We start from the raw sequence: 27880 nt of genomic DNA, 5'->3' as shown, positions 1-27880 counted from the left end.
CACCCTCTTAATCAGATATTAACACCTTTTAGCTAATCATGATTCAATCAGGGCTACTTAAAACAGTCTCCCTGCCCTCAGGGTCTATCTGCATTCACATGCCAGAGTCAGATTGATATAATTTCCCATAGGCCTTCGCTGACATAAGTTATGCCAACTGAAAATGCTGAATGCTAGCGATAGCTATGCTGACACTTGCCTCTCCCTATGTCATAGGCTCCAAATGCTGATTAATATACTCTTGCAGTTTAGTCGGATCATCATAGTGACTGGTTTTATTATTGTAAGTGATCTTCATGACAGCCAGATACAAAAGCCCATACTTAGCCCTCAACTGCTGCAGCTGAGGTCAGAGAAGAAGAAACTGTTTCCTCAAATTAGCAGTTGCTTTAGCGAAGTCAGGTAAAAGAAGAATTATTGTTTAGCAGTAGTTAAGATATCCAAAGCCTGCTGAAATCGAAGTACCCTGAAAATCATGGGTCTGGGACATTTTTGTCTGTTAGCACGTGAAGGTATGCGGTGGGCTCTCTTTATTTCCAATGGGCTCTCTTTATTTCCAACAGATATTTCAGTTTGAGGGAGAGCTTCTAAAAAAAACTGATTGCATGTGAGCCCTCTACCTCTTCTGGAAGACCCAATAACCTGATGTTGTTTCTTCTGCTTCAGTTATTGTTATCCTTATGCTCTTTTGTGAGACGTATCACTACTTTATGATCATCTTGAAACTGATTCAAACTGCTTTCAGCCTCTGAAACCCAACATTCTAACTGCTTAGTCCGGGCATCACATACCTTCATCTGTTGAGAGAAATCATGAACTTCTTCTCTCAGTGTATTTAGTTTAATAGTATTATCTTGAAGCAATTCCTTTATAGATCTCAGCTCCAACATCATTTGTTCTAAAATTTCAGCAGTGTCCTTAGCAGTGTTCTCCCCAGAAATTTTTTCCAGCCGGGTGGCATGAAAAAGTAGCCGGGTGGGGCGGAATGGGGAAATTTGGTGGTGGGGAAAATTAACCCCCTCTTTTACTAAGGTACGCTAGCATTTTTAGCGAGCGCAAACCCCTGTGCTATGTGGGAAAACTAACGCCAGCTCAATGCTGGCGTTAGCATCTAGCGCATGTGGCAATTCTCCGCGCACTAAGCGCACGCTAAAACCACTATTGTAATTTAGTAAAAGGAGCCCTAAATGTGTACTATTTTTATTAGTTAATTATTATTATTATTTTCCAATGCTCAATATGACTTCCTTTTTTAAGGTTTGACACTTGTGCCAGAATATTTTTACAAATTTAAGAAGTTTTTGCCCTCTTTCAAATGGTATAGAGCAGTGTTTTTCAACCGCTGTTCCGCGGCACACTAGTGTGCCGCGAGATGTTGCCTGGTGTGCCGCAGGGCCGCCGGGCCCGGAGCTGACAGGGGGCCCGAGGCAGGGGCGCCAGTAGCTCGCCAAGGCAAAGTGAGTCGATCACCCAGGACTCACTTTGTCTTGGCGATCTAATCTATGGAGCCGATAAGTCTTCTTCTCCCCGACGTCAATTATACAGTCGGAGAGGAAGTTCGGGCCAGCCAATCGCTGCCTGGCTGGGCGGAACTTCCTCTCCGATTGTAGAATTGACGTCAGGGAGAGCATGCGTCGGCGTCGGCTTTGGGGCCTGTTATCCATTGGTGGGTCCTGTTCCCCGATGGCAGTGGCAGTGGCTTGGGGAACGGCAGGGAGAAAGAAAGAAAGGGGGCAGGCAGGGAAACAGAAGGAAAGAAGAGAAACAGAAAAAAAGAAAGAAAGAAAGGTCAGGGAGAGAGGAAGAAAAAGTTGGGGGAGGGAATGAGGTGTGGAGGAGAGAAAGCATACAGGCTGATAGAAGGGAAGAAAGATTGGATGCACAGTCAGAAGAAGAAAGTGCAACCAGAAATCACCAGACAAGGTAGGAAAAATGATTTTATTTTAAATTTAGCAAAGTGGAGGCAGTATTACCACAGTTTTCAAAGGAATTTGCCCAAATAACTTAATAGTTAACTGGGTAAATTCCCAGAGATGAAAACTTCCCTTCACTTACTATGCACAGTTCTGAATTTATATCTGCTGTCTATATTTTACAATATGGTCACCTTTTACTAAACCGCAATAGTGGTTTTTAGCGCAGGGAGCCTATGAGCGTCAAGAGCAGCGCTGGACATTCAGCGCAGCTCCCTGCGCTAAAAACTGCTATTGTGGTTTAATAAAAAGGATGGAGGGTATATTTGTCTATTTTTGTATGCTATAAAAACCAAATACAGAGAGAGACTGAGAGCTGTTGACGAAGAGCTACGTGTGTGTCTTTCTTCGATTCCAGCCAGAATATCAGCTTTGTGTTCAGCCAAACAGGCCCAGGTTTCGCACTGAATAAAGTATTTTATAATTTTTATTTCATAATAAAGTAATTATAAAATACTTTCTTTGTGTTTATTTGATTCCTATTCAAGAGAATTACTTTATATATAGTCAATATAGGCAGAGAGTTAAATTTTTTAACATTTTCTTATGGTGGTGTGCCTCGTGATTTTTTTCATGAAACAAGTGTGCCTTTGCCCAAAAAAGGTTGAAAAACACTGGTATAGAGGTTAAAAAAAGGGAAAGGCGTTAATGAAGTCATTAGGTTCAATCTAGCCATTTATTTCTGCATGAATTTAAACAACTAAAAAAAAAAAAAGATAAATATAGCTGATCCAATCATACAAGAAATGGCTCTAGAGCAAGGGTGCCCATACTTTTTGGGCTTGCGAGCTACTTTTAAAATGACCAAGTTAAAATGATCTACCAACAATAAAATTAAAAAAAAATACCCACAAAGCACACTGTACGCAGAGAAAATGTTAATTATCATTTATATTCCGCAGGTTTTCAAAGAGGTCAAGTTAGATGATTTTATGCAATGTCACCTCAGGAACAACTATACAAAAATAGACAAATATACCCCCTCCCTTTTTACTAAATCGCAATAGCGGTTTTTAGCACAGGGAGATGCGCTGAATGCCCTGCACTGCTCTCGATGCTCATAGGCTCCCTGTGCTAAAAAACGCTATTGCGATTTAGTAAAAGGGGGCCATAGTGCAAAATATAGCCAGCAGATATAAATTCTCAAAACAGACACATTTTGATCACTAAACTGAAAATAAAATAATTTCTCCCACAAGTGGACATGCTTAGTTACGTCAGCTCTATGGCTGCTTTAACTGTAAGGCGCTTGAATCTAAGGCTATATGCTACCATTCTGTAATGGAACCTGGGAGCCCATTCACTGCTATAGAATAGGCGTTTCCTGTACAGTCTCAGGGTGCCTACGAGGAAGAACCCACTTGAATAATTGCCCCTTATTTTTTTAAGGATTATAAAAACAGAAGCAATAATGTGAAAAACAAAACCCAGCCTTAAAAAAGGCTGAATTAATTTGTGAACCATTATTTAAAGGATACTCAGAAAAAATAATGTTTTCCCTTAGCTTAAATGAAATACCGTATTTTCACGCATATAACACGCGCGTTATACACGATTTTACAAACCGTGCATAACCATGCGCGTTATACATGTGAGCGTGTTATCCCCTTTTTTTTTTTCATAGTTCCCCCCCCCGACGTCCGATTCACCCCGCAGGACCGCTTGCACCCCCACTCCGAAGGACCGCTCGCGCTCGAACCCGCACCCCCACCCCGAAGGACCGCTTGCACCCCCACAGCCTCCCCACCCCCCCATCATGTAGAAGCTGCCTACTGTCGTCCTGCTGCTTCCTCTGCCGGCGGTCCTGCCCCTTCTCTTAGCCCTGCGTCTACGCTGCTTCCTCTTCCAGCGGTCCCGTCCTTTCTCTGACGTTAGAGAAAGGGCGGGACCGCCGGAAGAGGAAGCAGCGTAGACGCAGGGCTAAGAGAAGGGGCAGGACCGCCGGCAGAGGAAGCAGCAGGACGATGGTAGGCAGCTTCTACATGATGGGGGGGGGTGGGGAGGCTGTGGGGGTGCGAGCGGTCCTTCGGGGTGCGGGTGCGAGCGCGAGCGGTCCTTCGGGGTGCGAGCGCGAGCGGTCCTTCGGGGTGGGGGTGCGAGCGGTCCTTCGGGGGGGTGAATTGGACATCGGGGGGCATCAGGTTTTCAGGGTGGGGACAGGACTTCAAAGGGGGACAGGACTTCAAGGGGGAGAGGAGAGTCGGGGCGGGCTAAAGGAGAGTCGGGCTGGCCAGAGGAGAGTCGGGGCGGGCTAAAGGAGAGTGGGGCTGGCCAGAGGAGAGTCGGGGCGGGCTAAAGGAGAGTGGGGCTGGCCAGAGGAGAGTCAGGGCGGGCTAAAGGAGAGTGGGGCTGGCCAGAGGAGAGTCGGAGCGGGCGAAAGGAGAGTCGGGGTGGCATGCGCGGTATACGGGTGTGCGTGGTATATAAAAATTTATTTACATGAATTACAGTTTCCCGCGCGCTATACCCGTGTCGCGTTTTACATGGGTGCGCGGTATATGAGTGAACATACGGTAAACATTCCTATCCATCATTTGACTATAGCTAAGTGCAAAAGAACCTCATAGAGCTGCAGTGAAATAGAAAATTTCTGCAGTGATTTCGTTTTACTGTAATTTCTGCATTAAGTGGATTTGCACACCCCAAGCTCCTTAAATCCTGATGCACTTCTAGCTTTTCCTGTATCAGACTTTGCAAGATTAATAAATGGAGCATCCTTCTGCCTGCCAGTTAAAGGATGAAAAACAAATGCCTATAAAGTTCAAATCACAGCTTGACTAAACTTGAACTTTCTTGATTTTATTTTTCCTGGCTGACCACTTTATCTTCCACAATAGGCACCAAGGTTGCTTGGATTGGAGCTTTAAAAGAGCAAGCAGAATCGGGTCCGATGTCCGTGCGTTTGTTTTTCTCAAATGGTATCCCACTACACTTGCTGCTTTTACTTGCTTCGGGCCTTCCTCGTTGCCGGATCCTGCCTACTTTCTGTTTCCGCGAAGGCAGGACCCGGCAGCGAGGAAGGCCCGAAGCAAGTAAAAGCAGCAAGTTGTAAGCTTCCCTCCGGGGCTCTATGGTGTGCGTGCTGGCTTCCCTTCTCTTCCCTCCAAAATCGGAAGTAGCGTCCCGGGGGGGGGGGGGGGTGAAGAGAAGGGAAGCCAGCACGCACACGATAGAGCCCCAGAGGGAAGCTTACAACTTGCTGCTTTTACTTGCTTCGAGCCTTCCTCGCTGCCGGGTCTGCCTTTGCGGAAACAGAAAGTAGGCAGGTCCCGGCAAAGAGGAAGGCCCGAAGCAAGTAAAAGCATGCTGGCAAAAAAAAAAAAAAAAGGCAGGCGTCAAATAAAATTTTCGGCGGCGAGTTAGCCTGGGAAGGAGCATCGGCGGCAGCAGCAAGATTAGCTGGCCGGTCATCTAAATCAGCCGGGCGCAGCGCCCGGCTGTAAGGCCCTGGGGAGAACACTGCCTTAGGAAGAGGCACTTTTGATGGAGTTTGTGGGTCCAGTTTAGCCCGTTTGGCTGTGCCTCCCGCTGCAAATGCTGTATCTAATGTGGTTTGCCTCCCAAAGCCATACTTGCTGTCAGAGTTATTATTGAGTAAATTACTCAGTTTTAGTGAAAGAATTTGATCTCCTTCGCTGACAAATTAACTTAATAGTGCTGTTGAGGGAAGAGCTATGAGATCATTCATCCATCTTGCTCTGAAGCCAAGCCACGCCCCCTACCCCAGTTTATAATAGTACTAATTGTAATGCAGTTTCTTCCATTCATTTTTCATGTACACACTATCTTAATTCATAATGGTAACCATAAAATTAAAAAAAAACCACAAAGCATACTGTATGCAGAGAAAATGTTAATTATCATTTATATTTGTTTTATTTTTCAAAGAGGTCAAGGCAGATGACTTTAAAATATGCAATGTCACCTCAGAAACAAATATAGAAAAATAGCCAAATATAGTGCAAAATATAGACAGATTATAAATTCTCAAAACTGACACATTTTGATCACTGTATTGAAAATAAAATCAGTTTTCCTACCTTTGTTGTCTGGTGATTTGTTGTCTGGAGTTTCTTGTTGGACTTCCTTCTGACTGTGTATCAAACAATTTTTTTTTCTGCCTCCTGCATGCTTCCTTTCCTCCAGACCTCATTCCCTTCCCCAACCAACATCTCTCTCTGTCCTCCATGAGTTCAACTTTTCTTACTCTCTCCTCCACCCCTATTGGCAACATGTCTCCCTCTCTCTTCCTCCTCTGTTATGATCTTGCATCTCTCTGTTCTTCCTTAGGGTCTTTCCTCTGTCTCTTCTGTCTGCACTTCCCATAGTCCAGCATCTGCCTCCTGTCTTTCCCCTTTAGTCCAGGCCTCTCTCTCTCTGTCTGTCTTCTGCTTACAACCCCCCCACCCCCCATGTCCAGCATTTGTTCTCCTTTCTTCCATGTCTTTCTCTGCCTGCCTCTCCTTCCTTCCTCCCTGGTCCAGAATCTTTCCACCTCAGTAGTATAATGGGTACACCTCATGTCAAAATGATTGACCGCTGTCAAAGATAAGGATTGACCAATCAGCGTTCACTTCTAGGTTAATCCCGCCCACTCCCCACCCACTTTCACCAAACCCCACCCATGACCTGCTCACACCGCACCCACTTTTGCCTAAGCCCCACCCCCTCCCATAGGAATGAATTGTGGCTCTGCCCAAGCCCCGCCCATGCCCACCCCCTGTCCACAGCACTGGAAATGCACTTTCTGATTACATCACCGAAAATGGGTGTTTGACCCCGGAAATGCGCTTTCTGATGACGTCAGCGGAAATGGGTGTGCCTGCCATACCGGAAGTCCACATTCTGATGACGTAGGCAGAAACAAGGTGAATGAAGCGCCAGAAATGTGCTTTTCTGACAATGTCAGCAGAAACAAGGTAAATGAAGCGCCAGAAATGCACTTTTCTGATGAGACGGAAATGCATTTTCTGATGTTAGTGGAAGCAGATTTAATCGAACCCCCGGAAATGAGGTGGCCAGAAAAAAGAAAAGGCTTTTATTTTAACAGCCTTTTAGTTAAAAGACAGTTTTAAGATTTAATTGTTAGAGCAGTGGATGCAGTGCACAAGTAGCTCAGAAAAGAAAAAAAGCATTTAAAGCTGCCTTTTTATTTTCCCTGTTTTTTTTTTTTTTGTTGTTTTTTTTAAAGAGAAACTTCAGTAGGAAACCTCAATGTTTGTGGGAAGGGTAACACCCCGATTGTCATGGTGACAACTGATAAGCTGGTTAATCTTAAAGGTTCTTGTAGCCCCTGATAAAGCCAAGCGGGGAGGGGGAGGTGTTTTTAAACCTGTCTGAGTATGCCCCTGCCTACTGGTATTGTCATAGTGACGTATGCCTTAGCTCTTTAACAAGCAGAAATAAAAAGTTCTTGTGCTTGAAAAAACCCAACCCTACCGTCCCTAACTGTTAAAAGGTAGAGTTTTAAAACACATTTTTTTATTTACAGCGATGTGAAGTTCAGAAGGAGCCATGGCTAAGACTTGGTTAATGTTTGTGGGGTTGTAACAGCCCCTAGTGTCATGATGACAACTGATAAAGCCAGAGATGTTTAAACGTGAAAAAAAAACCTGTCCTGCCCCGTGGTGTTGTCATAGTGATGTAAGCCTTAGCTCTTTAACAAGCTGTCCCTAACTACTTCTGTTAAAAGGCAGAGTTTTAAGACATTTTTTTTTATTTAGAGCGAGGTTAACAGAGTTGACTGGAACAGGGTACAGATGAAGGAATCTTTATTGAAGCATATTTATTATGATCCAGATGCGGCAGGCAGCTATGGAGGCATTAACCCTCTACTTCAAGAGGCTAAAAAGAGTGATATTACAGTCCGAAGAAAAGACGTGGTGGACTGGGTCACCAGTTAAAACGCATACAATTTACACAGACCTGCTAGAATCCATTTTAAAAGAAATAAAACAATTGTGTCAGAAGTTGACAGCCAATGGCAAAGTGACTTAGTCGACATGTCAGCCTTTGCCCGTTATAACAGTTACAAATACATCTTAACGGTAATAGATATCCTGTCAAAATATGCATGGGCCGTGAGTTTAAAAACAAAAAAACAGTCACAAACTTACCAAAGCCTTTGAAACAATATTTAATTTAGGGCGTATACTTGAAAAACTTCAAACAGACATGGGTAAAGAATTTTTAAATAAATCTCTAAAGAATTTATTAAAACATAAAGGTGTTCGCCATTTTGTGACCCATAACAATGTTAAAGCAGCTGTAGTGGAAAGATTTAACAGGACTTTAAAATCCAAAATGTGGCACTATTTTACGAATCACAACACTTTTACTTATCAAGACGTGCTGCAGGCTATAGTGCACAGCTATAATTATAGTTTTCACAGAACAATAGAGGCGAGGCCTGTAGATGTGACACCCTCAAATTCTTTGCAGATTTGGAAAACAGACTATGGCAGTAACATTAAACGCGACCCCATCGAGGGCCTCTTAAAGAAAGGAGACCATGTGAGGCTGTCTAAAGCTAAAGGAAAATTTGAGAAAGGTTACGAGCAAACGTGGATGGATGAGATATTTATAATAAAAGATGTTTTAAACAGGGGTCAGAGAACAATATACAAGATAAAGGATTATGAAAGCAAAGCTATACAAGGTTCTTTTTATCCTGAAGAATTACTAAAAGTCACGCTGCTATAGAACAGAATATGCCGTATCAAAAAGGTTCTAAAAGTAAAAGGGGGTAAGAACAAAATTTGTTTCGTGAAATGGAAGGGATGGCCTGATAAAGCCTGATAAACATGAAAAAAAAAACCTATCTGAACATGTCCCTGCCCCCTGGTGTTGTTATAGTGATGTATGCCTTAGCTCTTTAACAAACAGTTGTTAACAAGCAGAAAGAAAAGTTCTCAAGCCGTCAAATAAAATGACTTCCAGGAAGACCCGTAGATTGAGTTACTTTCTTAAAGACTGTGTTGCAGAGAAAGAGGGTTACTCACTGGCTGAAAAATTGACTTGACGTGCCGGCGCATATGCACGAATTAACAGGTTCTGAAATACAAGAGTTTTCAGACGCCCAAAAGCTATATGGTTTGGACACAAAAAATGAAGATGCATGCTATGAAGTACCAGAGGATAATGCTTCGGATATCAAACTTTGAGGCCGCTTCAGCCATTGAACGGCAGCCACTGAAGCGACATACTTGTTGGAAAAGCCAGGATCTTCCACAGTAAGAGAGAGAGAGATACACACTTTTCATTGTCAGGTGTTGGTGTTGAAGGGTTTATGAAGCTGGATGTGTTTGTGTTTTAAAAAGCAAAATTTATTTCTGTATGTGGGGGTTTTTTTGTAGGGAAGTGGTGGATCTTCACAATCACAGGTGTACATACCGATGATAAATTTGTTTTTTCTGCTCGTTTCAAAGAGAACCAGCGGTGATTGAACGTAAATTAAAGAACTACAGAAAATCAAGAACTGAAGATGTTTGTGATTATGGTTGGTGGACTGACATAGGACTTTCCAAAACACCGCCAGAACTTAAAACAGTTATAATGGGTCTGTATACTGCATTATAAAGAAATGTCTGCAAGGCGTGAAGAATGAAGACTGTGAAGCCTGTTTAATACGAGCTGGGGGGCAAAAGGATATACAACAGAAACTCAGGAAGACTTGTGACATGCTGTGCCTAGAACGTGTGGTAAATGTCACTTTTGTAGGCTATAAAATGAAAATACTGATGATTTGTAATGAAAGCATTAATATAATCATTGATTTAATCAGAGATATTAAGACATATAAATGGGACACCACTACTCAATAGATTGGTCAGTTTCATGAGAGATGGTGTATATGTAGAGATTGTAAATGATTTATTCCGTGACACCGATTATAAATCATTCTTCAAAAGAAATGCTTTTTAAAATATGTTTTTATTCTTGGGGTTGAGGGAAATACAGAATAATAATAATAATAACAGCTTATATACCGCAATACCGTGAAGTTCTATGTGGTTTACAAAAGATTAAGCAAAGGTACAAATTGACTGACTTCAATAGGGGAAGAGGAAAGAGAAGTACCGTATTTTCGCAGATATAACGCGCGCGTTATACGTGATTTTACGTACCGCGCATACCCCTCGCGCGTTATATGCCTGAGCGCGGAATACAAAAGTTTTTAAACATAGTTTCCACCCCGCCCGACGCCCGATTCACCCCCCCAGCAGGACCGCTCGCACCCCCACCCCGAACGACCGCTCGCACGCGCTCCCACCCGCACCCGCATCCACGATCGGAGCAAGAGGGAGCCCAAGCCCTCTTGCCCGGCCGACTCCCCGACGTCCGATACATCCCCCCCCGGCAGGACCACTCGCACCCTCACCCCGAAGGACCGCCGACTCCCCAACAATATCGGGCCAGGAGGGAGCCCAAACCCTCCTGGCCACGGCGACCCCCTAACCCCACCCCGCCCTACATTACGGGCAGGAGGGATCCCAGGCCCTCCTGCCCTCGACGCAAACCCCCCTCCCTCCAACGACCGCCCCACCCCCAAGAACCTCCGCCCGTCCCCCAGCCGACCCGCGACCCCCCTGGCCGACCCCCACGACACCCCCACCCGCCTTCCCCGTACCTTTGTGTAGTTGGGCCAGAAGGGAGCCCAAACCCTCCTGGCCACGGCGACCCCCTAACCCCACCCCGCACTACATTACGGGCAGGAGGGATCCCAGGCCCTCCTGCCCTCGACGCAAACCCCCCCCCCCCCCAGCCGACCCGCGACCCCCCTGGCCGACCCCCACGACCCCCCCACCCCCCTTCCCCGTACCTTTGGAAGTTGGCCGGACAGACGGGAGCCAAACCCGCCTGTCCGGCAGGCAGCCAACGAAGGAATGAGGCCGGATTGGCCCATCCGTCCTAAAGCTCCGCCTACTGGTGGGGCCTAAGGCGCGTGGGCCAATCAGAATAGGCCCTGGAGCCTTAGGTCCCACCTGGGGGCGCGGCCTGAGGCACATGGGCCAAACCCGACCATGTGTCTCAGGCCGCGCCCCCAGGTGGGACCTAAGGCTCCAGGGCCTATTCTGATTGGCCCACGCGCCTTAGGCCCCACCAGTAGGCGGAGCTTTAGGACGGATGGGCCAATCCGGCCTCATTCCTTCGTTGGCTGCCTGCCGGACAGGCGGGTTTGGCTCCCGTCTGTCCGGCCAACTTCCAAAGGTACGGGGAAGGGGGGTGGGGGGGTCGTGGGGGTCGGCCAGGGGGGTCGCGGGTCGGCTGGGGGGGAGGGGGGTTTGCGTCGAGGGCAGGAGGGCCTGGGATCCCTCCTGCCCGTAATGTAGTGCGGGGTGGGGTTAGGGGGTCGCCGTGGCCAGGAGGGTTTGGGCTCCCTTCTGGCCCAACTACACAAAGGTACGGGGAAGGCGGGTGGGGGTGTCGTGGGGGTCGGCCAGGGGGGTCGCGGGTCGGCTGGGGGACGGGCGGAGGTTCTTGGGGGGGGGGGGCGGTCGTTGGGGGGGGGGGGTTTGCGTCGAGGGCAGGAGGGCCTGGGATCCCTCCTGCCCGTAATGTAGGGCGGGGTGGGGTTAGGGGGTCGCCGTGGCCAGGAGGGTTTGGGCTCCCTCCTGGCCCGATATTGTTGGGGAGTCGGCGGTCCTTCGGGGTGAGGGTGCGAGTGGTCCTGCCGGGGGGGGGGATGTATCGGACGTCGGGGGGGGCATCAGGCTTTCAGGATGGGGACAGACCTTCAAGGGGGGACAGGACTTCAAGGGAGGACAGTGCACGGAAGTCAGGGGGGGTGAACGGAGAGTCGGGACAGCGCACGGAAAGTCAGGGCGGGCGAAAGGAGAGTCGGGCAGCATGCGCGTTATATGCCTGAGCGCGGTATAGAAAAGTTTTTGTACATATCATCGTGATTTCTGCGCGCTATACCCCTGTGCGCGTTTTACAATGGTGCGCGTTATATCCGCGAAAATACGGTAATTAGACAGGAAATTCATTGTTGGAGAAAAGTGATCAAAAGGACAGTAGGTCGCTATTGAGAGGAAAGAGATAAGTGGATCAGTTGTCAAGATGTTTTAGGAACAGGTGTATTTTTAGACTTTTCCTAAATTCCTCATAAGTAGAGGGCGAAAGTAATTGTTCTAGGTCTTTACCCCATGATGCTGCTTGGTGTGAGAGAAGGAATTCATGGTGTTTTTTCAGTTTGCAACCTCTCACTGGGGGGGAAAAGAAGTTGGAATGTGAATTTCTCTTGTGTCTGTTGGTTGAGAAGGAGAAAAGGTCAGTAATGTATTTGGGGGCAAGTCCATGTAATGTTTTAAAGCAGAAACAGGCAAATTTGAACTTTACGCGTGCCTTCATCGGCAGCCAATGTAGCTGCCAGTAGTAGGGTGTCACGTGGTCAAATTTTTTTAGTCCAGAGATTAGTCTGACTGCCGCATTCTGCAACAGTTGTAGGCGTCGCATATTTTTTTTGGGAAATTGCCAAATAGGCGATGTTACAGTCAATGTTCCCTCTCAGGATTGATGAGGTGTGTGCAAAAAAAAATATGCATGAGCGACAAATTACATACTCCACAAATTTATGAGCAGGTGCGGAGGACGCATTTTTAAACAAATGTAGTTTATCCTTGTACTCCTTATGTATTTTTAATCATCTATGGATATGTTTGTATGTTTATTGTTCAAATGGTTTTATTTATTTCCCCAAATTTATTTTTGTTATACGCATTGAAAATATTTGATATTGCGTTTAAATCAAAATCTCAATAAACTTGAAACTTGAAACGAATGCCCGTGAGATTGTGGGAGGGTTAAATACTCAAAACTTAGAAGAATAACAATTTACTTAAAGTTTTTGCTTCGCCAGCTTTCTGGTATCTTTACATACAGTGGCATACCTAGCATATGTAACACCCGGGGCCCATCATTTTTTGGCACCCTCTCCCCATCTGTACGAAAAACATGATTTTTAGTAACAAGCCATGTCACACATGAGTACCTAGGAAAAGGCAGCCTCTTACATATTGCAGTGAGCAGTACATCAATACACCCATTGTAAAACTAAACAAGCCAGACCAGCACAGATCAATCCTACACCGTCAATCCTAATAGAAAACCATGTCTTTCGAACACACAGAACACAGAAAACACCTTCGCCTAGTATGGAATATGTCATCACAAACTAACCCCTCCCCCTTTTACAAAACTGTAGTGTGGATTTTAGCCACGGTGGTAACAGCTCTGACGCTCATAGAATTCTGAGCATCAGAGCTGCTACCACCACGGCTGGCGCTAAAAAACGCTCCACAGTTTTGTAAAAGGGGGGATAAAATAGAAATACACAGCTTCAACGCTCTAGCTCAGGGGTGCCCAAACTTTTTGGGCTTGCGAGCTACTTTAAAATGACCAAGTCAAAATGATCTACCAACAATAAAATTAAAAAACACAAAGCACACTATACGCTGAGAAAATGTTAATTATCATTCCTATTCTTGGTTTTTTTCAAAGAGGTCAAAGCAGATGACTCTATGCATTGTCAACTCAGTAACAACCATACAAAAATAGACAAATATACCCCCCTTCCTTTTTATTAAACCACAATAGCAGTTTTTAGCGCAGGGAACTGCGCTAAATGCCCAGCGCTGCTCTCGACGCTCAGAGGCTCCCTGCGCTAAAAAACACTATTGCGGTTTAGTAAAAGGGGGCCATAGTGCAAAATATAGACAGCATATATAAATTCAGCCACATTTTGATCACTAAATTTAAAATAAAATCATTTTTCCTACCTTTTCTGGTGATTTCATGAGTCTCTGGTTGCACTTTCATCTTCTGACTGCATCCAATCTTTCTTCCCTTCTTTCAGCCTGTATGCTTCCTCTCCTCCAGACCTCATTCCCTCCCCCAACTTTTTCTTCCTCTCTCCTTGCCCTTTCTTTCTTTTTTTTCCTCTTGATGCCCCCTTTCTTTTTTTCTGTTTCCCTTCTGTCTCCCTGCCTGCCCCCTTTCTTGCTCCCTACCCTCCACAAAGCCACTGCTGCCACCATCGGGGGAAACTGGCCCCAAAGCCACCGCCGCAACCATCGGGGGAAACTGGCCCCAAAGCCACCGCCGCAACCATCGGGGGAAACAGGCCCCAAAGCCACCGCCGCAACCATCGGGGGGAAACAGGCCCCAAAGCCACCGCCGCGGTTGCCCCAAGCTCTCTCTGCTTCCCCCAACGTCAATTCTGCTGTCGGAGAGGAAGTTCCGCCCAGCAAGGCAGCGATTGGCTGGCCCGAACTTCCTCTCCGACTGCAGCCTTAGGGGATGTGCACAGCCGGAGCGGACCGCCCCCCCCCCCCCCTTGGTAGCCACTGAAGACATGGCAGCGGCTCCTCTCATGAAGTCCGATGAAAATGCTGCCGCTGCCACCGCTTCCTCTCACCTCCCTCAAGTGAGTGACAGGGGAAAGCGTATGAGCAATGCCACTGAAAATAGTGAGCGATCGCTCATGCGCTCACCTTAGAGGGAACACTGGTTACAGTAGTCAAGCAGGCTTAGTACAAGAGATTGGACTAGGATTCTAAAAACCGATGTAACAAAATAAGCTTTAAGGGATCTGAGTTTCCAGAGAGTGAAAAATCCCTTTCTGATTAAGGAATCTACTTGGTCTTTCATGGTTAGGCATTGATCCAGATTTACACCTAGTATCTTTATGGAGGGCTGGATAGGGTAACTAAGGTTATTGATACAGAGGGGTGATTTAATGTCAAGTAGATGTGGTGAAGCAATGAAAAAAGTCATTTTATCTGAATTAAGTTTGAGCCTAAAGTTTGTCATCCATTGTTCCATCATGTTTATAGCTTCTGAAGCTTTGGGAATAATTTTGGAGACAGAATTGGTGAATGGGATGATAATCGTAAAATCATCTGCATAACTAAATAGTTTTATCCCCAGCTGGGTTAGCTTCGTGCCCAGTGAGGACATGTAGACGTTGAAGAGCAATGGGGACAGTGGAGAGCCTTGGGGCACACCGGATGGATTGCTCCAGGTGTCGGAAAGCTCATAATTAAAACGAACCTGATAGGTGCGGGATATAAGGAAGCCACGGAAAGAATGTAATTGCTTGTTTTTTTGGATAAAAGTTTAAACATGTAACGTTCAACTAAAATGTTTATTGATGTAAAATAAAGATTTTTAAAAATTACAAATATGTGTGGTATGTTCTAGGAATTGCTAGCCATGTGAATTAACAACCCAAACTAAAACAATAGAAGGTGTGAAAGGTTATAAAGAACAATGCTCTAGACACGTAGGGGTCATTTTGATATCTAAAATGCCTAACCAAGACAAAACAAGATCTATATGTAGCTGTAGCAGGGGCCATAGACACACAATAAAACCTCTGTGAATGGATAACTTCTGTAGAGAGTTGTAAGTGTATAAAAGTACGCTGTGACAAGAGCAATGAGCGTCCTGGTTTTTGTGGGTGTTACAGCGGACCCCCCCGGATACATCAACCACTGGACAAGTTTCATGGTGTACTTTGTTCAGAAGAATTTCGTTTCATTAATTTAGACAGGATAACTTTATTACATGAGGCTCAAAATGCCATATGCCAAGGCATTAAACATATGCTGAATAATGTTAGCAACAGAGTTTCGCCCAGTGACTACGTGCAGGTGCATCTACATTCATCACTTTTTCACAACTCCTTGTTTTCTGGTAAATTAAATACTGAATTGCTAATTGCTGATGATTTCTTAGACCAGGTTGCTAAACTCCTTCAAAGTCACAGAGAAATACAGGTGTGTGATTTATTCCGTGCTGTTGTAATTGTAATAAGAAACAAGGGTGGTGAGGCCCGTAGGGTGTTAAAATCTATACTGTTTAGCTAGATTTTGCAGAAAAAAGGATGTATTTAATAGATTTGAATAACACAGGCAATAACCTGTGTTTTGCCGGTAGTCTTACAGCACTTATGTTGCCGGTAAAACTCACAGATGCTGTGCTGTAAAGCTACATAATGATTTGGGGTGGTCAGTACATAAAAAAGTCATGCTCGATGATTGTAGCAACAATTGAACAATATAGATAAAAATATAAATAAAAGAGTTGTGTTTTATACAAACTCGTGGTGTTGCTTTAAAACAGGGGTGCCCAATACATCGATCGCGATCAACCGGTAGATCGGGAAGGCAACTCAATTCAATTGCGGAGCCCATCCTGCGGAGACTCATGTTGCTGTCCCGATCTACCGGGCCGATTAGTCTTCCTCTCCCCGACGTCCCCCATCGCTGCCCCAAGCTCTCCCTGCAGAAGCGTCGGACTGACCAGCATTCCTCTCCCCAATGTCAATTCTGACGTCGGAGAGGAAGTTCTGGGCCAGCCAATCGCTGCCTGGCTGGCCCAGAACTTCCTCTACGATGTCAGAATTGACGTCGGGGAGCGGAATGCTGGTCAGCACAATGCTTCTGTAGAGAGAGCTTGGGGTGGCTGTGGCTTGGGGGCCTATTCCCCATGGTGGTGGTGGCAAACTTAGTGGCTTGGGGACCTGTTTCCGATGGCAGCGGCAGCAAACCTAGTGGCTTAGGGGAGGGCAGGGAGAAAGAAAGAAAGGTGGCAGGGAGACAAAGAATGAAAACAGAAAGAAAGTGGGAACAGGGAGCCAGAAAGAAAGGGGGGCATGGAGAGAGAGAGTTAGAAAGGGAGACAGAAAGAAAGAAGAGGGCTGGATCATTTAGTCCTCCCTAGATGTCTGGCACTGATTTTGTACGTCACCTAATGTAAGGACTCCTGTGTATATGTAACAGAATGAAAGATTAAGTTCTTACCTGGATAATCTTACAGCCCATCCTGTGCATTCTGCAATTCCCCTGCTTTCTGCCTCTGACGACTCTATGGTACGGAACTGGAGTTCTTCTATCAGTTGGATGAAAATGTATGATTAACTTACTAAAAGTAGTACTGAGTTATTGAGCTTTAGAGTTCCTTATGTGTTAGTGTTAGTGCTAGTTGCAAACAATAGGTTGGTTCATTGATACACTGTTGCAAGTTCATGTTGCTAAATGTTCTTTTTCATGAATTACAGAGCAGAACAGAACTGTATGTTATTTCCAGGGAAGTTCTCTGTGCCCCTTCTCTTTTCCCCTGATAAAGTGGAGCTTGATTGCTTTGCTTTGGTACAAACTGAACAGGAAGCTATGCTCCACTGGTGAAGGAGGAGGTGCTGAAAGATGTGATTGACATCCTTATGTGGTTCGCGAGCATGGATTGATCACCTAATGTATTGACACCTGTGTATAATAACAGAAACAAGATTATCTGGTTAAGAACTTTCAATAATCCAATTGTGATGTTATAAAAGTGTGCATTAAGCTGTGCAGACTGGCCTCATTCAGATACGTCAAGTGTGTGCTATTAGATGTAAAATATTAAATCTCATTTTCACTACAGCAGAAACTTGATCCTTGATGTGAAGATGATGATTAATTTCTATCCCTAAATATTTAAACATACTTTCCATCTTAATAGTTTGCCCTGATAACATAGGGGCTGTACAGATCTATAACCACAAATCCAACATTCAGTTGTTTTATCAACATTTAAAGCTAAGTTCATTCTTAACCAATTGGGTATGTCATCCAGGCATCTTTGAAGTGACCTTAACCCTTTATTTGGCAGATAGTGAAAACGGCTGCCTTATGTAGCTTGATGTTGAATGAGAGCAACAGTGCCAAGTAACAAGCAATTGAAGATGCAGATCTCCAATAAGAAACACATGTTGCTTCTGAGCAACAATGGCAAATAAAGGGTTAAAGACTATATTTTATCAACAAGTAATGGGTCATCCTCATTGGTGCATTTGGCATATCTTTGGAGTTACTAACAGAGATGAGCAATGTGGCTTATTTAATATAAAAACAAGCTGATATACTGGCTGTATTGAACTATAACAGTATTTTGTGACTTTTGTATACTCATTTGAAGATATTTTTGTACTTTTAATTTGCAGAAAAACTGATTGCTTATCAACGAGAATTTCATGCTTTGAAAGAACGTCTTCGCATAGCTGAACATAGAACTTTGCAGCGTTCTTCAGAGTTAAATACAATATTGGAACAGTTCAGACGTGCAGTAGTGGAAACTAATGGAAGCAAAGGTGCACTAAACAATTTTTCAGGTAAGAGCTGATGTTAATTTATGTTTTTAGTAACTATTACCCTGTTTAACTGAATAAATACTTCTTAGACTTGACCTCAGATGTCTATAATAGTCCTAACATTAAAAGTGCTTCGTCACTTTAAGATTTTAGAAAGTTCGCAATAGCCCACACCGCGCATATGGGAGTGCCTTCCTGCCCAACGCAGGTTGCGCATCTCGGTTTTTTTTGTTTCCGCGGAGCTAAGAAGACACGGTTTAACGATCGTTAAACTTTTCTTGCCTTCCTGCTCTCGTGGCTTTCTGACTTTTTAGTCAGTTCCTTTTTTTCTTTTCTTTAGTGTTGCTTTCTTGTCTTTTTTTTTAAAAAAGGGACAGCAATGTTAGAAATTAGTTTTGTTGGCTCGTCTTCAGGTTTGACTCGGTGGGGCCTATTTGTTCACCTCAGCCTCTGTCTTCAATTTCGCTGGGGTGCTGTTTCCATCCATGTCAGGCTGCTGACTGAGTTTTTTCAAGCGACGTTGTGTTCGATCTTCTTTGGATTTTTTGGGGCTCGTATGCTGTCTTGAGTTTTGTTGCTAAAAAAATTAATTAAAGAAGAGGGGTCTTCACACTTTTCTTTTCTTCAACAATGGACTTCATGTCGTCCTGGAGTCGACACCGTCTTGGGAGTTCCCTGCATCAGATGTGTGGGGCTGAACTTTTGACACCGCAGGATCCAGTGACGTTAACTCCGGTGTCACAATTTCCTTGGACTTTTTTCAACAACGACTAATAGATGTCACTACTACCAACTCTGGTGCTGATTCAGGCGACACCGCATATGTTGACACCGGCAGTAACATCTGACCTGCCTACAGTGTCACACATGCTGTTTCTGAGTAAGTGGGCTAGGAAGCCTTCTCTTACTCTGTTTGGGACTCAGGTTAAACTGGCATTGAGTCAAGTCATGCCGACCTCGAAGAAGTCCCTTAAGCACCCGGTCCTGATCTTTAGGAGTGGCTCGACATTGGCCTCATCCTTATGGGACTGGAGCACGACACCGTTGGTCCCGGTGCTCGAAGAAATTCTTTAAATGCCTGGTCCTGACCTTGAGGAGTGGCTCATCGGCCTCATTCTCATGGGATCGGAGTGCGACACCAATGGTACCTGTAACGGTACCGGTGTTTTCCCTTAAGTACAAACCACTGGGACTCAGCTCAAAGTTCATGTCATTCTAACTTCGATGAAGTCCCATAAGCGCCCAGTCCCAGTCTTGACGAGGGATTCGACATCGGCCTCATCTTCACGGGTCTGGAGCGTGACACCGATGGTACCAGCAAAAAAAAGCTAACGGTACCGGTGCTCTCCCTTAAGCGAAACATTGATAATTTTCTATGGGAGGAACTGGGTGTTTTTTCAAATGTTGATACTGACACAGTCTGTATCCGTGTCGACTCCACTTCTCTCGGTGCCGGTCCAGTCTGAGCCAGTCACGGCATCGCCCACAATCTCGGGATTTCAGCACCGATTCTCCGGCACTGTCCTCATTCCATCTGTTTTTCTGACTCGGTTGGAAATTATGAGCAGAATCCATTCTTTACTGCAGATGATGTGATTCTTCAGATTTAGCTTCACCAGAGCATTCTCTTTTTGCTGCTGTTGTCCTTCTGAGCAGTCTTCTTTTTCGAAACTCCTCTGTCAGAATTTTCTCAGTTGTTGTCATCTGCAGCACTGCCTCTTCAGACTTTAAATACAGTAAAAAGTTTTTAGAGGTTTTGGATTATGAATGACCGCCAAAGTGAAATATTGAAGTTTTTACTTCCTCCCTTTTTGAGGGAGACTTTCTACATGGATCTAGTCTCTGTTTTTTTCTGCTTGAAATTTCAATAGAGTGGTTCCTATTTCTGTGTTTGATACGCCTCAACTTCTTCATGAGTCTCTAGTGGTAGAGTCGACTTTGAAGAAGTCTTCAGGCACTAGTGTCTATCTATCTGTACCTGCTCCTTCTCAATCTAGGAAGTAAAGGCAACATTCACGTCAGTGCATCAGGCTGCTTAATAAAAGCTTTTCAGTCTTTTTGATGTGGTCCTCAGGAGCATAGCCTCAACTTGAAACTAAGACTTTCTTTTGGGTTTTGATATGGAAGGAGAGCTGACATTGCTGCTGTACACTAAATTAATATTGTCCACAGCATCGTCTACCGCTGCTTGACTCTTCCCTCTCAGTAATAAGTAGAAATAATGAACATTGTCTTTTTCTGGGTGGCGGGAACTAACAAGGGTGGAGAGCCTATCAGTTAGTCTTCCTGTCTCTACAGTTACTCCTTGGTTTCACTGCAATACAGGATCAACCAGGTGTATTTGTTCTTCACTGGCCTTCCACTGTTCCACTAATATTAGAGGATGTCTGCTTGAGAGCATCCAGACTATGCCAGAGTCTCCTACATCCCTTTGTACTTCATGTCAGAGGTTTTTGAGTGGCTGTAGGGGAGGAGCAGGCCGCTCAACACTTTTTAGGATATTTTTTCTTCTAGTTTCGATCGCAGCATTTTCTTTTTTGCTCGATCGGGAGGGTATTTGTTCGTATAGTGCACTTGTGAATTTTTTCCTCAGATTGCCCTCTTTTTATTTCTGTAGCCCTTTGGCCTTTTGGCCGCTGTTTGGTTGTTAATATCCCTGAGTTCTCAGGGAGTTTTCTTCTTCCCAATTGCTTGGTTTTCAACACCTTTCGGTTACACTGTTGTTTTAGCACCCAGGTACATTCTTTTCAACCTTCTTTGGGTTTCAAGGAAGCCTGTACTTCTATGTCATTCCTTCTGGTTTCCGCATGTGCTTGCGCTTTTCAGTCACTTAGCACAGTTTACACTACCAGGCCCTTCTTACGACTTATCATCTTTTTCAATATCTACTGGGAGTGCTTGAGTTTTGTGGCATCGACACTCCGTTCTTATAGTCTTCAGGTTTTCTTTTCCTGTACGACTACTATTTTTCAGTTTAGTTAGTGACCCTAATGAAGTTTTCAAGCTTTAGCCTCTACTCTACTGAGAGCATTTCTTCTGGTTTGTCTACTTGCTCTCCTTTGCCTCTGTATACACATGTTTCAAAATTAAACATTTTCTGCAAGGCACTTGAAGGTTTTCTGAGGCCACATGGTTTCCATATCATATGGACCACTACAAGCAAGACTCCATCTTCGTATTTCTCAGTGGACCTTTGCTCCTTAGCAACAGTGTATTTTTCTACCATCCTCTATTCAGCAGTTGCTTCAATGCTGTATGACCTCCTTAGTACACTTCGGAGGTCTCTTTTTGCACTTTCCTCCTCTTCAACGGATGATGTCCAAAACCCATCGCCTTGTACCTGGGAAGCGTAATTGGATATCCTTTTAAATCATTTGTAGTCCATCAAGAAGCACACCTTTTCATATCAACTTATTGTGTTCACCCTTGTCTGTCTGCCTGTTTACTCCCTCGAAGAAGTGCAACAAGTTCGTCAAGCAAGATCTCCCCTTGCTGAAGCCATGCTGGCTGGTCCTCATCAGATTGTGTCCGTCAAGGTGATCAATGTTGCAGTCCTTTATCAGCGCCTCTACCATCTTTCCCGGTACCGAGGTCAGACTCACTAGTCTGTAGTCAGCACAGACCCACTTGACATTCCTCTCAATGCACACTCCCTGATTCACCTACCAGAGACTCTGATAAAGATATTTCCAACCATTCAGATGAGGATTTGCCAACATAGCAGAAGAATCCTATGATATACCTTCTGATTCTTTTCCTTCACCTCCATGACACAAGTCTCCACCAGAAAGTATATCTTTTACCGGTTTTATCAGACTTTGCCCTTCAAAATGGAAACGGAGGAGGAATCTCACTCAAAGCTTTTCGAGAACTTTAACTGTGAAGCACCATCAAACGAATGCATTAAAGTACCTTTACTTAGGATAATGAAGGATACTTTATTTAAGAACTGGGAGAGCCTTCCTCTCAATCCAAGGTGATTGGCTTTGCTCTCTAGATTTTCACAGCCACCCTCCAGCCGCAGCGGGTCTGAGTGGCATGTGACAGGTTTTATCGTGCACCTGTAGAGGTTGCATAGATTTTTAGGTGACTACTGAGTACTGGTGTTTAACCATTAAGACACCACACACCATCTGAAACTGATATGAATTATGCTTTATTACAACTCGGTTCAAAAAGGTAGCTGGCTTTTCCAAGCTTCAAAAGAAAGTCCAAAAAGAACAATTCAAAAGACAATTCCAAAAGACAAAAATCAAGATATAGTTCATAGTGTCAGAATGCTCCGAATCAAAAGAAATTTCAGCATCATTACATACTTGTAACCACAAAAAAAAACCAACGTAGTCCTCTATTGCTTGTTGGTCAGTATTTGCTTACTCTGAATTACCTTTTATAAGTTCATGGTTTGTGGCAGTTCCCCTGCTGCCTGACCTTCAGCCCTGGCTTCTCCTTGGCCATGTGGCTTGGATACTTCCTCTGTCTGGGACGCTCTCTCCTGCATGTCCTAGGACACCTCCTTTCTAGCAGTGTAGCTTAGCGTTTCATAGGCAGTGCCCCGCCCCCAACCACCAGGTGAAGGAGCTCCACACAGCACCCTACAGCTGCCTTTTTCCTGATTAAAACATTTAGGCCCAGATTCTCAAAACTTTAACGCTGTCGCTTATCTGTTTTCCAGCGGTTTAGCCTGTACTCAGTTTAGAGATGGATTATCAAAAAGGATTATCTCCGGCTTTAGCGAGGTTTCTAGCGGTCTCAGACACTGACGTGCAAATGGGCTCTTCAACATTGAAATGAGCCCTCTGGTGGATTATTGCCGAGCCATTTTCAAAAATCGGCGTTGGCCTTTGGCGACTAAAAAAAGCGACTGGTCCAGGGGTGCCTGTTAGTGTTAAAACGACGCAGCAGCAGCTCCGATGAGAGTGTACAGGTCCCTCTCGCTCTTCTGTTGAGGTAAGGGTGAGGGGGGTCACTTGTCAAGTCATGGCAGGTAGTTTGTTCTGCAGGAGAGAGTGGGCATCTCTCCTGCTGCAGGAGGGTTAGGGGTGTTGTGATGCAGCTGTTGCTGTGTTTTTGTTTGGTTGTTTGTTTTTTTTACGGCAATGTTAACAGCATTTTTTCTGCTCATGTGCCTAGCAAATTAGGAAATCTTCGCTGCTGTCCGCTGACCTCATTTGCATTCGTGATTTTTTTAAGAATGTCTTGGATTTTTGGATTCGGTATCTAAACGGCTACATTAGCAGACTATCGCTTTTTAAAAAATTATTATTATTTATTCATGCATTTTCTAACAAAATTCACAAGAATCCATTTGTTACAGAAACTCAGTATGGAAAAAAAAAGATTACGAGAAACAAATTTATAAACAAGTAATAGAGTATAAACTTTTATCTCTTACTTAGCCCTCAATTATCTGCTTAAGCAACAGTGTAAAAGTAAAGTGGTAAAGGCTTAACGTGTTACATATTCGACCAAAAACTTCTTAAAGCTGCCCTCATACTTAAATTATTTTCTTAATGGCCAAAAAACTTTGAAGTTGCCCTGGAGCAAAAAAATCATATTTGATCCCAGTATATCTTATCAGGCATTTGCAAGGGTAACTTAGAAGAAATGTGACTCCCATTTTTTTTTACTTCTTCCCTCATAATGAGGAATAGCTTCCTATGATCTTGGGTTGACTTAGTCACATCAGGGAAAATCCATATTCTCTAGCCAAAGAATAGATTTTGAGAATGACAAAAAAACATACGCATTACCGCATTAAGATCTTGTTCAAATATAAAAGAAATTAACATCATAGCACGAAACTCAATTTCTTCTTGGGAATTTTCCAAAATGCCTGTTATATTATTTAAATCAATTTGTTGGGCTCTTTGATTTCCTCAGATGAAATTTCAGATTTTTTTTGAGGAAGGTAATATATTCTATTGATTGTCGGAATAGAATCTGTGGTAAACTTCCGTTTTTCAATCAAATATTTTTTAAACATATCAATAGGAGTAATCAATGCAGATTTAGGAAAATTTATTATCCGCAAATTAAGCCTTCAAGTTGTTCAATCTTTTTCTGAAGTAAGTCTGTCCTTTACAAATGTCTCTGAAAGGTTTTTTTTGTTGTTGTTTTGTTTTAAATATGTTGGTTTTTCAATTGAAAATGTTATGGCTGATGGTCTAGTCTGGCTTTGTGCTAGCTCTAGGAGCTGTGGGTCTAAGGTTTTGTATTGAGGCAATTTCTTTATTAATTTGTTCAAACTTAGTGTTAGTTTTTAATTGAATATGTTGAACAGATGCTGACAAATCATCAATTTTACTCACAATGATTGAGATATCTCCTGCAGACTTAGTCGCTGCAACTTTGAGCTTCTGAAGCACTCTTCAAATATTATCTAAAGTCGCCTTAGAAAAGCGGGATTCCACCGCTCCTTGAAGAGATGTTGACTTGACGTCCTGGTCGACGTGAGACCGCTCACTGTGCGAGGATGTTGGGCTCATCTGGTCCTCCGCACTCGTGCTCCCTTTGTCGCTGGAATAGGTGACAGTCAGGCTGGTTAAAGATCAGGGGGTTAAAGATATTTCAAGCCCAATGATTTTGGTGGCTCCTTCCACTAGAGTTACTGTTGGGATTTCCCTCTCTGTATTGGCTGGTGAGCTGGTCAAGAATCAGTTCATCAAGGCTTATCTGGGTGTGGAGTGGTCTAACCGAAGAAAGCCCTTGCGCTTGGTATGAGGCATTGCTGATTTTCCAGCAAAAAGGTAAAGTCACCGCAGAAACTTGCAAGTAAAGACGGAGCACAAATTCTGGCTGCTACCATGCTGCCGCCATCTTGTTTCTCATTAGATCGTCACTTTTTAATGAAGTTTTTGAAAATCCCGCTCTTACTTTCGGTTCAGGGTGTATTGCACTACAGACCCATCTGCTCTCTTGGTGTTTTTGGAGAAAATAATACAAGTTTCAGGATTTTCTGCTTTTACCAGAGGTAGAATGTCTCTAACAGCCTCAACAGGCCCTGCTGTCTTAGGGACATTCTTAGCAGGCATACCCTGCATATTATAAGATCTTAAGGAGGCCTACACTTTTTGCCCCCTCATGTCATCACAAAATGCCTAATGGTAGTGGCAGCAGCCCTTCACACATGGGGGTTTCGTGTATTTCTCTACTTAGACTACTGGTTGATCAAGGCTTCATCGTAACAATCTGCTCAGTGTGCCATTAACTCAACAGTTCGTCTCCTGGAGCTGCTTGGGTTTGCCATCAGCTACCAAAAGTCACATATATACTCTTTCTCAGGCACTGGAGTTTATATGCGCTGTCTTGGATACTACACTGGGTTGAGCTTTTCTACCGAAGCAGGGAGTCGACAATCTCATTCACCTGTGTCGAGCAGTCTCCACTTTTCAATGCACTTTTGCACTCCAGATATTATAAGAACATAAGAAATGCCCTCACCGGATCAGACCGAGGTCCATCTAGTCCGGCGATCCGCACAAGCGGCGGCCCATTTAGGTACTCCTTTTTGGAGACCCGGATTTACCGTATCCCTCGATATGATATGCAAGAAGGTGTGCATCCAACTTGCGCTTAAATCCCAGAACAGTAGTCTCCTCCACAACCTCCTCCGGGAGTGCATTCCAAGCACCCACCACTCGCTGTGTGAAACAGAATTTCCTGACATTTGTCCTAAACCTGCTGCCACTCAGTTTCAGGCTATGTCCTCTTGTCCGTGTCACATCAGAATATTTCAGTAATGCTGCTTCATGGTCTATTTTATCAAATCCTTTTAATATTTTAAAAGCCTCTATCAAATCCCCTCTCAGTCTTCTCTTCTCAAGGGTAAACAGTCCCAGCTTCCTGAGTCGATCTTTGTAGCTCAAATGTTCCATTCCTTTGATAAGTTTCGTGGCTCGCCTCTGCACTCTCTCCAACAGAGTTATATCCTTTTTAAGGTATGGAGACCAGTGTTGGACACAGTATTCTAAGTGCGGTCGGACCATTGTTCTATAAAGTGGCATTATGACATCTTCCATTCTGCTCGTAATCCCCTTCTTAATTATGCCCAACATCCTGTTTGCTTTTTTCGCCGCCGCCGCACATTGTGCCGATGGTTTTAGGGTACTGTCAATCAGTACCCCCAAATCCCTTTCCTGATCGCATTTTGCTAACTTCACCCCCGTCATCCTGTACTCATGTTCCTTGTTTTTCTTTCCTAGATGCATCACCTTGCATTTGTTTATGTTAAAATTCATCTGCCATTTTATCGCCCACTTTTCCAGCTGGTTCAGATCTTTCTGGAGGTCCTCGCAGTCCCTTAGAGAGCCAACCGCCCGACATAGTTTTGTATCATCTGCAAACTTTATTACATTGCATGTTGTTTCATCTTCCAGGTCGTTTATAAAAATATTGAACAAGATAGGCCCAAGAACCGAGCCCTGGGGCACGCCGCTAGTCACTTTCTCCCAGTCCGAGAATTTCCCATTTATGCTAACCCTTTGCCTTCTGTTTTCAAGCCATTTGCCGATCCATCTGTGTACTTCTCCTCCTATTCCATGGCTTAGTATTTTCTTCATAAGCCTTGCATGAGGGACTTTGTTAAACGCTTTCTGAAAGTCCAAGTAAATTATATCCACTGGTTCTCCACTATCCATTTGTTTGTTCACTTTCTCAAAGAATTGTAGTAAATTTGTCAAACATGATTTCCCTTTCCTGAAGCCGTGTTGACTAGCCCTTATTAGATTGTGGTCTTCCAAGTGTTGTACAATGTTCTCTTTGATTAGTGTTTCAATTATTTTCCCTGGAACCGATGTGAGGCTCACAGGTCAGTAGTTTCCTGGATCCCCTCTTGATCCTTTTTTGAAAATTGGGATGACATTTGCTATCCTCTCAGTCACTTGGTGTTGACGGTACATGTCACTCTGTTGGCATGTCTTCAGCTTACTAGACTACTGCAATATTATCTACTTGAGCTCCACAAAAAAAACCATCAGGAGACTCAAAATGATCCAAAACACCGCGGTCCGCCTCATTCGGCCTGAAAAAATGGGAACACGTCTCCCCTTTCTACCACAAACTCCACTGGCTACCACTGGAATCCAGAGTCCTATTCAAATTCGCCTGCTTTTGCTATAAAACAGTGTTTGGTTTATCCCCAAGCTACATCATCCCTCACTTCCTCCTGAACCACATCATCAAGAACACCCGCAGAATTCAACTTTATGCCTACCCCTCCCTAAAACTATGTCACTCTAAAAAATTCCTTGACAAAACCTTCGCCTTCCAAGCTGCCAAGCTAAACCCATGGCTAACCCAAATGGCCCTCAAGGCCCCCAACTACCTCGGCTTTAGAAAAATGCTCAAAACCCACCTCTTCCAAGACCAGGATCCTTAATGCCCCTTCCTAACTAAATAAACCTCCCCCCCTCACCACCTCCCCCTTCCCCCCCTGGCAACTCTGATCAAGTTGGTCTTGAACCGCTGTCACTCTGTTTTAATTGATGTGAACCACTTGTAACTCTATTTAATTGATGTGAACCGCCTAGAACTCTTCGGGGTATGGCGGTATACAAAAATAAAGTTATTATTATTATTAAATAGTCCCACAATGGACCTTGTTGACCCAATGTCTCAAACCATGGGACATCTGTCTGCTCTAATCCTAGTCTCCTCAGACATCCATCACTTTCCAATGGTGGATGGTTCCTCAAAATCTCACTTGAGGTCTTCAGCCCCCTTCCATCAAAAGCTCCTAACAGATGCTTCAATGTTAGGGTAGCCTGCTCAT

The 27880-nt window shown here is 44.3% G+C and overlaps 1 protein-coding gene across 4 annotated transcripts in view; it reads left to right on the top strand.

Annotated features, from left to right (window-relative positions):
• Nucleotides 1-27880, top strand: part of MGAT4A (alpha-1,3-mannosyl-glycoprotein 4-beta-N-acetylglucosaminyltransferase A) — a 238187-nt gene that overhangs the window by 7789 nt on the left and 202518 nt on the right. For all 4 annotated transcript variants that reach the window (XM_033948960.1, XM_033948958.1, XM_033948957.1 and 1 more), the window contains one exon: nt 17962-18129. In XM_033948960.1, the coding sequence (XP_033804851.1) occupies nt 17962-18129 (168 nt within the window). The remainder of the gene's footprint in view (nt 1-17961; nt 18130-27880) is intronic.

Source organism: Geotrypetes seraphini, chromosome 6 (genome assembly GCF_902459505.1).
Source record: "Geotrypetes seraphini chromosome 6, aGeoSer1.1, whole genome shotgun sequence".
Taxonomy (NCBI): domain Eukaryota; kingdom Metazoa; phylum Chordata; class Amphibia; order Gymnophiona; family Dermophiidae; genus Geotrypetes; species Geotrypetes seraphini.
Note: the sequence above shows the minus strand (reverse complement) of the source record. Positions and strands in the feature narration are given on the sequence as shown.